Source organism: Gracilinanus agilis, chromosome 3 (assembly GCF_016433145.1).
Source record: "Gracilinanus agilis isolate LMUSP501 chromosome 3, AgileGrace, whole genome shotgun sequence".
Lineage (NCBI taxonomy): Eukaryota > Metazoa > Chordata > Mammalia > Didelphimorphia > Didelphidae > Gracilinanus > Gracilinanus agilis.
In genome coordinates this window covers 454,344,032-454,357,691 of record NC_058132.1, presented here as the reverse complement: position 1 = coordinate 454,357,691, position 13,660 = coordinate 454,344,032, and the positions used below count along the sequence as shown (strand labels likewise).

General features: G+C 37.4%; 1 protein-coding gene across 1 annotated transcript in view; it reads right to left on the bottom strand.

Moving 5' to 3' along the window:
* The window catches only part of RBBP7 (RB binding protein 7, chromatin remodeling factor), a 31,292-nt gene extending 18,537 nt beyond the window's left edge, over nucleotides 1-12,755 (bottom strand). Inside the window, exons 1-3 of the mRNA XM_044670341.1 lie at nucleotides 12,452-12,755; nucleotides 11,156-11,300; nucleotides 6,095-6,240 (exon numbers count right to left, since the gene is read on the bottom strand). Coding sequence (XP_044526276.1) covers nucleotides 6,095-6,240; nucleotides 11,156-11,300; nucleotides 12,452-12,467 — 307 coding nt within the window. The 5' untranslated portion in view covers nucleotides 12,468-12,755. The remainder of the gene's footprint in view (nucleotides 1-6,094; nucleotides 6,241-11,155; nucleotides 11,301-12,451) is intronic.
* Between the last annotated feature and the right edge of the window lie 905 nt (nucleotides 12,756-13,660).

Below are 13,660 nucleotides of genomic sequence, written 5' to 3'. Positions count from 1 at the left end.
TGCTGTCATGCAATACATATTTCCATATTCCTTATGTCAAGAAAGACATATTGCACATAAAAGAAAAAATTCATGAGGGAAATAAAGTGAAAAATGGAACATTTTGATCTGCATTCAGACTCCAATAATTCCTTCTTTGGCCATGGTTACCATTTTTCTTCAGAAGTCCCTTGGGACTATCTTGGAACCTTGCCTTGCTGATAACTAGTTTAGTCCTTCAGTTTATCACCATTTATTTTTGTTACTATATTCATGGTTCTGTTCACTTAACTTTGCATCAGTTCATATAAGACTTTTCAGGTTTTTCTGAACTCATCCTTTTTGTCATTTCTTATGGCACAAAAGTATTTCATTGCAAACATACCACAACTTTTCAGCCATTCCCCAATTGGAGGATATTCCCCCAAAGCTTCCAAATCTTTTTTCTTTCTTTCTTTAAAAAAAAAAACTCTTACCTTCCATCTTAGAGTCAATACTGTGTACTGGTTCCAAGGCAAAAGAGCAGTAAGGGATAGGCAGTGGAGGTTGTTACTTATCCAGAGCCATACAGCTAGATAGTATTTCAGCCCAGATTTAAGCCGAGCATCTCCTGTTTCTAGGCCTTGTTCTCAAACTACTAGGCCACTACAAAAAGAATTGCTGTAAATATTTTTATACATGGGTCCTTTCCCCCTCACTTTGTTCTCCTTGGGATACAGATCCAGTAGTAGTATTGCTGGGTGAAAGGGTATGCATAGTTTTGTGGTCCTTTGAGTATGGTCTAGATCAGTGATGGGCAAACTTTTTAAAGTGGGGGCCAAAGGAAAGGAAATGCTCATCTGTCAGTCTGTTTCAAAGCAACTCTTTCGAAGTCTCATTGTATTCGTCAGATTAGGAATAATGTCGTGTGGCTGGATAAAACATTTCAGGGAGCGGCATCTGACCTGCAGGCTGTAGTTTGCCCATTACTGGTCTAGATACATTCTTAGATTCAGTCAAAATTTAGATCTGTTCCCTGGGATTACAGATGGTCAAGTTGCTGGCTAAGTTCCAAGCCTAAACAAGAGATTTGTTTCTGTTGTCTGAGTGCATATGTGTGAGAACAAAGATATCTTAGCAGTAATCTAGACCAACTTCTATTTGTGCAAGAAGCTTCTCCACAATAGACCCAAGTTGCCATCTAGCCTTTGTTTGAAGACTTCTAGTGAAAAAGTCTAAAGAGACCATGGCATCCCAATGCACTTTCTGGACAGTATCCATGGTCAGGAAGCTTAAATTTGCCACTGCATTGCTCCTATTTTTACCCTCTAAAAGACAAGTCTTATTCCTGGTCCATGGCCTTTAACCACTATGGCCACTTTTTCTCAGAATGCTCTAGCTAATCAATGCCCTTCCTAATATACAGTGCTCAGCAGGGCAGAGTAAATTGAGATTGTTACCACTCTCCTTCTGATCACTACTAAGTCTCTCTTAATTCTACCCACAACTGGCTTTTGGGGCTTCTCTATTACAACCTCCAACAAATGCTTTTACTATCAACTACTGCCTAGTCATGCCTCCCCCATCTTCTACTTGCAAAGTTATTAAAAACAAACAAAAAACAAAACAAAACAAAAAAACAAACAAAAAAAAAAACAACACCAACCTTGTATTTTGTCTACATTTCTCAAAATTTTATCTAATTAGATTTGGCTCAACTGGCGTGATTTTTAGACCTGGGTTCAATTCCTAGCTTTAACACTGGGTAGGTGCAGGTCTTGGAACAAGTACTTACTCTTCAAAGTCTTAGTTTTCTTTGTTGAAAATGGAAATGCTACTACTTTTGTCTGGACCTCACAAGGCTGTTTTTGACAAAAGTGCTATTTAAAGTCCTAAGTTGGATGTTCCCAAAGTCTTAATGTAGATTTACATTATTAAAGCTGTAAATTGTAGTACGGCTTTTGGGACATCCTTTAAGAAAGGTAAATTAGAAGTATCTACTTATCCCAACCACTTTCATTTCATCTCCAGTTTGACCCTATTTCTTCCTAAAATTAGCTCTCATTCTAAAGCAAGGTCTCATACTAGGGGTCTCAGTATGACATGGTAGTACTACTGGTTTCCTCCTGGGATCTCAATCAACCCTTATTCCATATTTCTTTTATCTCTCTTGGATTCATTAATAACCAATGAAACTTCTCTCTGCCCTCATTGATGACTCAGTGCCTCTTTATTCACCCTGATCCTTCATCATATTCTGGCCACAATGGACTTCCCTACCAAATCCATGTTAATTATTCTCACTACTGCCCTTGACTCTTCAACTCATTGGTAGTTGGAATCTTATGTCCATAAGTAGGCAGAAGAATCAGTCTTCCCTCTTCCTTCTAACTATTATATTTACTACCTGTACAATCTTTTATGTAAATAACATCTCTCCGATCACCTTTCACACCAAATTCCATTATTCTATTATTTTATTGTTCTACTACAGTAGTACTTTATCTTTTTGCTCAAATCTTCAAATTTTACCTCCCTGCATGCTAGATAGAAAAACTTTACTCTCATTAAAAGATTAAAATTAAAGCCAGTTTTTAGTTTTTCTGGACTCCCCGCCCCCCACTCCCTTTCCTAACTTTCCTGTTTCTAATAGCACTTAAAACTCTCAAGTCAAACTGTTCCATGAAGACCATGCTTTCTAATTCAAGGTTCACTAACCTTTCTTGTCTCTGAAATCATAAAGTAATAACTTTCATAAATTCTGGCACTTAGCAATATGTTGTCTTGCAATATTCATCATGTATTTCATGTGTCAGTTCCTTGAGGTCAGTAGTTATTCTTATTTCATATTAGTTAGAATATATAACATATTCTTTCTCCCAAACATGACATATATAGAGTAGCTTATAAAATCACTTATTGGAAGTCAATGAAAATATGATTGAATTAAAGATGAAAAAACCTTGTAGCAAGCATATTCTTACTATAGTAATTTTGTGCTATTATTTAAGTATTTTTCCTTTCAAATAGATCACATTTTAGTGTCAAAGCCTATTTTCAAACTAATAAATGACTTGCATTCCCCAGAGCAGTCTGGCACAGTGATGTATGCCTAATCCATTTGCTCTGATACTTATTGAAGTGAAAGAGTCCAAAACACAATGAGGAAAAGAGTGATTGTTATGTGCACACCTTTAATCACTTGCCTACAGATTCTTCCTCTGGGTGTCAGTGTGTGCACATTTTGAGATTCTACAGTTTTTGCTGGTCTTCAATGTCTGAAGGATAATTTTGGTTTGATGGCAGAAGCACAACAAAAAATTTAGCTACATCCTGTCATCTCTCCCTCCCTTCCTCCCTGCAGTACAAGCATGTAAAGTCAGGGACTTCAGTTACAGCAAATGTCTATGATATAAACAGTATAGACATTTGCTATATAATTCTTACAAATTACTGGTACACAGAAATAGGACACAAAGAACCTTTTACTACAATCATCTTTAACTAGGTCTACTAATGTTTTTTATTCATTCAAAGTGTAAAGAACATAATTTACCCATTTCTCACCTCAATCAGACTACATAATTTTACACTTCGATAATCTCCAAAGGTATTGTGGTTTGTAGCTACTGGTTTCGTATTGAACAATTATACTAAATAGTTCCATATTTATGTTTGCTTGGGATTTTGCCATGTCCTTTGTAGTTGTCAGTTTTTGCTGCTGTTAATGGACCTGCCTCTATAAATTCCTCAGCTATATAATCTGATGCTTCCAGAAACTAATGGACAAATTATGCTAATTAGAACTGTACCTTTAAAAAAATTAAAAAACAAAAACTACGAATAAGGACCTAATGGATTATTTGAGTAAAGAATAAGAACTGCTGTGTATGGACTCTTGTGTTGGTTAAGAGTTCTTTCCTTTTTTCCAAATTCTGTGTTCCAAATAGTTCAGTTTGCTGGGTAAGTGATCCCTGGGTAAATGAGGTATTATTTTAGTAAGTAACTAAGGAATCAAGAAAAGGAACATACAGTATTAAGTCCTTATAAAGTACACTCTAAAACAAAATCTCTATGAAGGTAGTAAGCAAAAAAAGTACACTGAAAAAAAACACACAAAATTGCCATAGTAAAAAAAAAAAATCAAAGCAAATTAAGAGATTTCTTTCAACTCAAAAAAATGACATTCATTTTTATCACCACAGTTCTGTCTATCAAAAAAGATAAAACCAAAAGTGTGATTATACAGAGATTATCTACAAACTAGATCTAGAAAGAAAACTATGAGCTAAATTTGGACCAATATCAGTATGGTAAATCTTTTCAATGAGATAACATATGCTCAATTAGAGATCAACTTCCTAACTACATATATTAATGGAATATTCTCTTGAAATCTAATTTCCTCCACCATTAAAGGGCTATTACCCCAGCTCACCATGACCTGCAGGTGAAACTGAACTTCCAAAGGTTTTGCCAGCATTGTATGCCTCACAGATCTTACCAAACTGTATTCAATTCAAGTACTGGATCTAATGATTAACTTTATGTCAACTTCCTAAGTACCCTAGCTAAGTTAGGTTCGTCAATATGGTTGCCACAGGGGGATACATTTTCAACCATGGAAAATCTCAAAGACCTATAATCTGCAGTGGTGAAGAACATAGCCACACTAACAAAAACCAGATTCTGAAAATGATCTCAATCTCAGATTGATCAGGAGAGTGGCTATGAGTTACAGACCAACTAAGGGGAAATCACAAATAATTTCTGTTCTAGTCCAATTCACTTTAGAGAAATAGAGGAAATTAGGGTAAAATTTTCATTTTGTAAAGAGACTAGTGACTTTGTGTTTCAAAACAAATGCTTACACACAATCATGTGGTTTCTCTTGTGACACACACTGAAGTGCTGAACTAGTAGTCAGGAAGTTCTGGGTTCAATCCTGCCTCTGACACTTACTAGTTATATGATGCTAGGCAAGCCACTAAATCTCTTTAGGCCTCAGTTTCACCATCTGAAAATTGAGGAGTTGGACTCAATCTCTAACATTTTTCCAATTCTAAAGTTATGATCGTATCCCAATATCATACCATTTGAAAAGATTTTTCTGGAGGAATCCAGGGACAAGTCTGACACAAGAAATTTGGGTATTTCGTGATATTTGACCTTCCTAAAGAATAACATGTCAGGGGGCAGCTGGGTGGCTCAGTGGATTGAGAGCCAGGCCTAGAGACAGGAGGTCCTAGGTTCAAATCCGGCCTCAGACACTTCCCAGCTGTGTGACCCTGGGCAAGTCACTTGACCCCCATTGCCTACCCTTACCAATCTTCCACCTATAAGTCAATACACAGAAGTAAAGGGTTTAAAATTAAAAGAATAACATGTCATACTGGCTTAAATGCCTTTAGGTTTTACTCTGCTAGAATTATATACTCAAATACAACTATTTGTTTTCCTAAGAAATAATAACAATAATAATAATAATAACAACAACAATAAATCACTGACTTTAAAATCTTTAGAAAGCATTACTCTGCTGGTACTATATATATATATATATACATATATATATATATATATAAAATTAAAAAATATATATATAATTAAAAATTTAAAGTCCAATATGCAATTTGCCACATTTAATGTTTCCCTTTTAAGCTCCACAACTGTCCCTTACCCTTCACCCCAACTTCTTCAAATGAAACTATGCTTCTATCCATCTAGAATTCCTAAGTATGGGTGCCAGTGTCCAGGTACTGCTTCTTCTTGTCAAACTCAGTTCTGCTTCACTCCACAAAGGTCTTAGCAACAGCACTGTAAATTCTTAGACAATTAGTTATTTTTACTTAGTTAACTGATTAGATGATTACAGTAGTACACAGAAGACATTAAGTAGTATTTCAATTTACTTGGGAACAAAAAAAAGAACTTGCCCATAAATATTACTTTAATTCACTTAAGATACAATTCCCTGAACATGATGTTACATTGTCATGTTGTTATCACCACTCACCAAAGTGATATATAAATTCATTGTCTCCACTTCATATCAAAACTGAGGCTCAAGAAAGCATGTGCTCAGAAAATATATAATCCCTTTGATACCTCTGATAATAGTTGATAGGATACCTACCTCCCTTCTCACTATCATAATGGGAAGCATCAAACTGTGCATCATCATTAGGAATCTGTACTCGTGCAACCACTAAATGGTTCTGCTCATCCGAAGTGTGAGTCCCCAGCACTAGCCAATGAAGAGCATAATCTTTTCCTTCTGGTCTGTTTAAAAAAAAAAAAAAAAAAAAAAGCAAAAGAATAAATCACACAAATCCTATAATAAACATCTAGCTTATACTAACAAATGCAATCTAGTCCTAAAGAAACTTAAGATTTCAAACCAATTCTCAATCTTTGCCCAACTTCCAAGAAATTGTCCTGACCATATATCCAGGACTTCTTTCCTGCCCAGAGTAGTATCATGCAGAAGCCTTTATGTTCCATTTGGCTTAAAGATTAGCAAGAAACCCAGGAAATCCAAGGAAGCTGACTCAGTGATGAGAAAATACTGCAGTGATATGAATATGTAAGTAACATTGACATGTGTCTATTTCTTCTAAAGTATCTTTTTAAAAAACCCTTACCTTCCATTTTGGAATCAATACTTGGGTATTGACTCCAAGGCAGAAAAGTGGGAAGGGCTAGGCAATGGGGATTAAATGACTTGCCCAGGGTCCCATAGCTAGGAAGTGTCTGAGGCCAGATTTGAATCCAGAACCTCCCATCTCTGGGCCTGGCTTTCAATCCACTGAGTGACCCAGCTGCCCCCCTCTTCTAAAGTATCCTAAAGATGTTGCTGGGCACAAGTTTCATTTAGTAGCATTTTCTAACAACTGGATAAATTGCCAGTATAAAATGGCATCTTTTTTAAAAGAGGCAATTTTTAAACTTTATACATTAGCAATGTCCTTCCAAATATCTAGAGAAGTGTTGCTATTTTTGATTCCTGAGAAAATTAGCCAATCTACAACTCTTCCTTGAGTTGTGCCTTCCTTGCAAGCCTTAATATTCTGTAGGTTGCAGTTGTCAAGTTATCTTGGGGAAAAAAAGGAAGGATGCATAGTAAGCCAATTTCTTCATGCCTCAGATCAGGAACAACAATCATCTCTTTAGAATAAACTAAAAATGAAGCACAAGACAAAAATCTTTGGTCCAATTTTTAGATGGAAGCATAACAACCTTTCTTATATTTATAAGATTGGGAGAAAAAATTTTAAAAGTTAATGATTTCAAGGAGTTAGACAACATGTAAAAAATAATAATAAGTTGTGTATTATACTTAATGCTAGGCAACCTATAACACAGAATGACATTTAGGTAGTCGCTCAGTATTTATTTTTTAAAAAGTAAGAAAATATTGGGTTCCTTCTAAGAACTAGGCAAAAATATTAAGGGTTTCAAAGTTTCCCTGTTTGAGTTCTTTAAGAGAAAATTTTTACTAGGCATGTTTGTTTAATATTAACATACATGTGGACTTTCTTGGCTAGCTAATACCAAACTTTTTCTCAAAACACTGAATCACAGCAAATACTATAGAGGCCTGACAAGTGAAAGGAATAATTTTAACTTTTCTCTAAACCATTTCTTCTTGGCTTTTCTGCCATTTTCTAACATTAGGAGAGGCAGTTCAATACTGGATTTTACAAGTGATTTTTCAATATTGAATTGAAGCTCTGATAAAAGATGCTTTTTGTTTTTGTTTAAGGAAACAATACTTGCAGTGATGAAATTGTAGTTCTCTTATTAAGGAAGGTGTTTAACCACATAATAGGGAAAGGAATAGAGAATGGATCTATAATTGATTTCAGTGGGAAAGAAGGATGCCATTGAGAAACACCTACCAAGGCAGGTTGGCACCTCCTCTGCCAATTTATACTCTTAACCACATATTATATTAAGAAATTTAAATCTCTAAAACCCGAAGATATAAAACTATAAAAGAGATGAATTAATTTTAAAAATGAACAGAAACAAAAAGAAAGGCTCTGTAGCAGAGCCGACAGAATGCTAGGCTTTGAATCATAAGATTTGAGTTTGAATCCTACCTCATAGGATGAATTAGCAATGTAACCCTACACAAGTTGATTAATGTTTATGTGCTTCTGACCTCTCATATCAGGCATATGATAGATAGCTGCAATTTGGATTGGTAAAAAGGAGTTCCACTTTAAAAAACAGATTATTAACAGAATATATTGGCTAAAAAGTGATGCCAACAGAAAAAAGTAGATTTCCAAAAAGTTATCCCTCTGAACAGTCTAGTTTTTCTTTGAGATCCATTGCATCCATGCAATTGTTAAGTGAAATATTGCCAGATAGATCATGAAGCATATTTACTAGAGAATAGAAAGGAATTCCTATGTTAAAATATATTGCAAACCCATACTATTAATAGCCACAATAAGAAGAAATGAAGTACCTCTTATTATCCATAGATTTCTGAGAATGGTTTTTAAAAAACGATTCTTTCCTATTTTAATGGAGAACAGGACAGAAAATCTTCAGAATATATACTGTACTTCTCTGTTTAAATGCAGGCTCATCTTGATATTCTTGGAATTCACAATACTTAAAATAAAAATGAACATACTATAAAGCTCCAAACTGGAAGGAACGTGGTCACCATTTACTGCTGCACAGTTCTTCTCTGCTCCCACTTCCACCAGCTATAGCTTATAAAATTAATCTAAAAGCACTATCCTGAGTGAAGCAGTTGTTCTGAAACACCTTCCTTGAAGAGGATATTGCTAGATAAAGTAATAGTTTTTATCTTAAAAGCCATTTCCTATATATTTTGTATGATAATACATGTATAGCTCAGATCAAACTGCCTGCCAGAACTGGGGGAAGGAAAAGGAGGGAGGGAGGGAGGGAGGGAGGGAGATTAAGTTCAATCATACAACAGGAAAACTTGTATAAAAATTTGTTATTACATGTAATTGGTAAAAACATGAAAATAAAAAAGCATTTCCTCATTACAAAACCAGTGCAGGAATAAGACAACTGTGTAAATTGCTGATATAAAGTATCTACTAAATTGCATGAACTGATGAAAGTGAAGACAAAGTAAAAATGGATTAAAATGACAGCAAACTATTTTGAACTATCAAAACAATAATCCTCAAAAACTTATGGAGATATTTAATGGCAAGAAGCGAGTAGGAAAAGATTTTATATGTAGTGCTAGTTTTTTTTATAATACGGAACTAAAAAAAGCTTGCAAAACTGAAACAGGTAATTTCTCAACATTTTATTTAACCAAGCCTAGCAACTAGTAGGATATTTTTAGAAAGCTATTGTTTTCAACATTATTTATAAATTAACTAGAAGCTCTAATACCTTAGGGCTAGGAAAAAAGTGTGATATTAACCTCTAGCATTAGGCAGCAATATGGGAAGGATTGGGGGTGGGGGTGGAGAAGTACCTCATATAATATTACCTATCCATCCAGTCATTTCCTTTATCATCTGAAAGGTATGGAGAGATTTGATCAACAATAACTTCAATATTCTCTTTGCTATCAACTAGATGTTTGCTGGCTTGCCAATTTTTTTTATAGAGGAAAGGAAGGGTAACTAGCAAATCCATCTTCTTTTAGTTTCCAAAATACTAATATAGCAACTCATTTATCTACTAGGTGATGTTAAGAATAGAACTCTGGGCCTGGAGCCAGAAGATCTGAATTTAAATCTAATCTCACACAAGCCTGGTGATCCTGGACACTTAACATCTTTTTGCCTCAGTTACCTCAAGTTTAAAATGAGGATAACAACAGTACTTTCCTTCAAGGATTGTGATGTGAATCTAATGAGAAAACAACTATAAAACACTTAGCACAGTGCCTGGCACAAAGTGCTATATAAACGTTGGCTATTATTTTCTTAGGGAATGGATATGTGAGGTTTAACTATATTTAGATGTCTTTCATCCAAACATATTGAATTCTTTCATTAGTACTACCCTTAAGTGTTCACTATTCAAATTTGAATAATGAAGAAATCAAAGGCACTTCCATCTTGTTCCTTTCACCATGCACTACTCCTAAATAAGAAATAAGGGAAATAAAGTCAAAAGGGAAAAAGCAAATTATTTGCTAAAGAACACTATAACCTCCTAACATTTAGTTGGAAGAAAATAAAGAACATTCAGAATTTTCATGTGTAAAATGTACTAACCCAGAACCAGAAATCAAATATCTCTTCACAATCCACTTTCAAGAACTATTCTAATGTATCCAATAATTTTAAATGTTAAAAGAACCATGTTATTTGTTTCTGATTTCCTCTAGAATCAACTTTGTTCATATATTTGTACAATATATAGAAGTACAAGCACACTTCAAACAAGTTTCAAAAATCAAATATGTGAGGTGAGGATGAGAAGGCACAACAATGTATAAAGAGCCTGAATTTTATAGTATATTCACATATTAGCCAACAAATTTAAGATTATAAGTAAAAATTAATCTAATAATGTTAAGATTATAATAATGCTAAGATTATATATCATATTCTTACTCTCCTTAGTCTAATTTTAGTCATTTTGACTGTGGACCCAAAATAAACGTCATTTTATTCTTACAGCATTACAAGTTTACAATATTTCAACTACTAGGAGTAGTTGAAAAGAACTTGTATGCACTTAAACTAAAAATTATTTTAAAATATTTAGCACCGAATTACTATGAAAAGTTATTACATAGCAACTTCCCTTCCTTACTTTTACCCTCATTTTTGTGCTTTTCTTCCTATGCCAAAAAAAGCACCCACCTGTAGTTAAGATATTGCCTAGGAAATATTTCCTAAAAAAGTATCCTCATTCACACATTGTCTTTATGCTCTTACCTTAAACCTTTAGCTATTTCTTCCATAAATTACTTTTGTCTTTAAAAACCCCTTATAACTCAATCTGACTTATTTTGGCTATACAGAATATTGTACTTTGTCCTTTACAATGCAAAGAAACCTTAAGTTTATGGAATAATTCTAATTTATCCTAAAATTAACTGCTTTAGCCCTTATTTTTTCAACAAAATATTTGCAAACAGTCCAGAAATTTGGAATCACCCCAGCCCCACTTCTTTTCATCATAATGTTTTGTAAAAGTAAATTTACATAAATGTTTAAATTTTAGTTACCTAGTTACATCAGGAAGCCACTGAACAGTAAGACTAGGCCATTCAAGGGCATGTGTCATAACCAAGTCGTACAAAAATGGGGTATTCTTTTTCCAGATTTTATACTCTTCATTGATAACCCGTTCCTCCACTGTATCTTCAAACACTGAAAATGAGAGAACAATAATTAATATGTTTAGTTGGTCTAGGAACTTAAAACACTGGGAATTCGGATATATGGTTAGAATGTGAGTTCTTTGTGGGCAGGAACCTAGCACGCTACAGATGCTTAATACTAGTTGAATGACATCTTTAGTCAGCAGTAACTTGCAGAGTTTATTATTTTATTAGACAAATGATTTAAGATTTCTAAAATCTACCATAATTGCTCTATTTTGGCCCTTCCAATTTTGCAGAACAATTAAAGATGTATGACGACTACAAAGGCTTTCCTGGAAGTCTTACGGTTTATTGCAAAAAAGAAACCAGTATTTTGCAGATACAGAGTTTGGCCATTCCATTAAACAATATTTGCAGTCTTTGATTTCAAGTTTAGGGAGAGCTGGAATCTGCCATTTATAATTATATATCCAGAACATAGCAGATGATGCTCTTTTAAATACACGTTAGGAAATAAGATAATCTGTCAAGATAATGGCTATCTGGATTTTGGTGGGCTACTTCTCCAAAATGTAAGTGACATTTCCAACCCTCTCTGTACTAGGACCAACTTAGTAGACATGGCACCTCCCTCTCTCTTTGACTATACATATTTGTTACAAGGGTTTTTTTCTTTCCCAATGAGGAGTGGGAGAGAGAGCCACCGCATTTACGGCCAATGAAAAAGAATTTTAACTTAAAAAAGATATGTACCTCCTTTGCCAACCTGCAGGAACAAAACGAACTATGGCACAATTAGGTAGAGACCCACGGCCCCGTCCCAGACTAGAGGTAGTAAGGCCGCCCGGGTACCCCGGTGTCAGGGATGGGGCCAGAATTGCCGCAGGACCAAGGACACCGATGCTGGGGCGCGGGGGGGGGGGGGGGAGGAGGGAAGAGAAAGCACAAGTCTCGCCTATTTCCCATCCCCCCGGAAGTGATCAGGGACCTCCGCTCTGCGTCCCCGCCCTAGTTTCCCTAAGCTGCTCCCCTCCACCCTCTCTGCACCGCCCCGAGCCCCATTCGCGCCTTTCTGGGGCTCACGCGCTTACCCTACTGCGGCCCCCAGTCTCCAGCTTTCTTTCACGACCGGCGCGTGCGCGAACACAGCCAAGAGAAACGTCCCCCACCCGCCTCAAACCCCTGGTCCCCGCTTACTCTCTTTATTCGCCATCTTGTGTCGGGCAGCGCGCCCCTCAGACCGCCAGGCCCCTCCGACGCCGTCTCGATCTCCCCTGCTCTAGCCGCGCGACGCCTGCCGGCCGGGGCCCCGCCAGCCTCCGCCGCGTCACCCTGCTCCCAACACCCGAAGCACAGGTCGCCTCCACCACCTGCCCTCCCCCGCTCCCCTGCCGTCCGGAGTCAGGCCTTGCCGTGCGTCTCCACCCGCTGCAGTGCGGATCAGACCCCAACCGCTTCCCTCTCTCTTTCCAAAGTTGGAACGAGACTTTCAACCCGCGCCTACCAGCCCGCTCCGGACGCAAAGACGCAGGCGCACTACGGGACCCAGAGGGCGGGGCGGGAGCGGGGGAAGGCGGCCAAGAAGGGTCAGAGAGCAAACGGCGCCTCCGCCACGACCAATGACAGGAGGCGCCGGGGCGCGCGTGCGCATTGTAAGGTGGCTTTGCTGCGGGGGTGGGGGTGAGGGAGAAAGAGAAAAAGAGTGAGCCTGGAGAGAGAACTCCAGGGATGGGATGCTGGGAAGGTGCACACGGGGCGGACGCCTACCTGGTCAAGTCCTCCCTTTCTTGGCTACTCCCCTAGTTGCCGAGGAATACGGCGGCGCCTAGCAATTTTCCTTGTGGCGTGAGAATCGTAGTAGTAGCTTAGTAGTACAGTACTAGCAAAGAAAATGCCTGCTTGTTTTGTAGCGGTCACTAAAAAACTGCAGTTTCTCCAGTTTTGCAAAATCCCTAGTAGTGTTCCATTTTGGTAGAAAGGAGACCCTTGACTTCAGCAAGCACCCTTAAAAGGAATTCACCAAGAAATTAGGTTCTCCATGCACACAAAGGGTTAAGGTGAAGGGAGGAGGATCTTTTGCATTTGTTGGCTCTGGTGCGGTTTCCACTGGAACCAGATTTAGTACTTAGCCTTTGCATCTTGAGATCCTGGGCAAGCCTGGAGGTCTAGGGCCTTTCTTCCTGCTATAGATCCTCGGAGCCCGTGGATCTTGGTAATTAGGAAATGAAGGCTTTGTCTGATAGGACACCTCTCTTCCCTTCGCTTTTCACTGTCAACTAGAATCTAGAAACCCCCAAACCTGTAGCCTCCTGCCATCTGATAACCCCCCAGTTCAGTTGAAGACCTCAAGTTTGACCTCCTTACATGAGAGTTTCTCCCTGAGGGAAAGCCCAACTTCACAAGTCG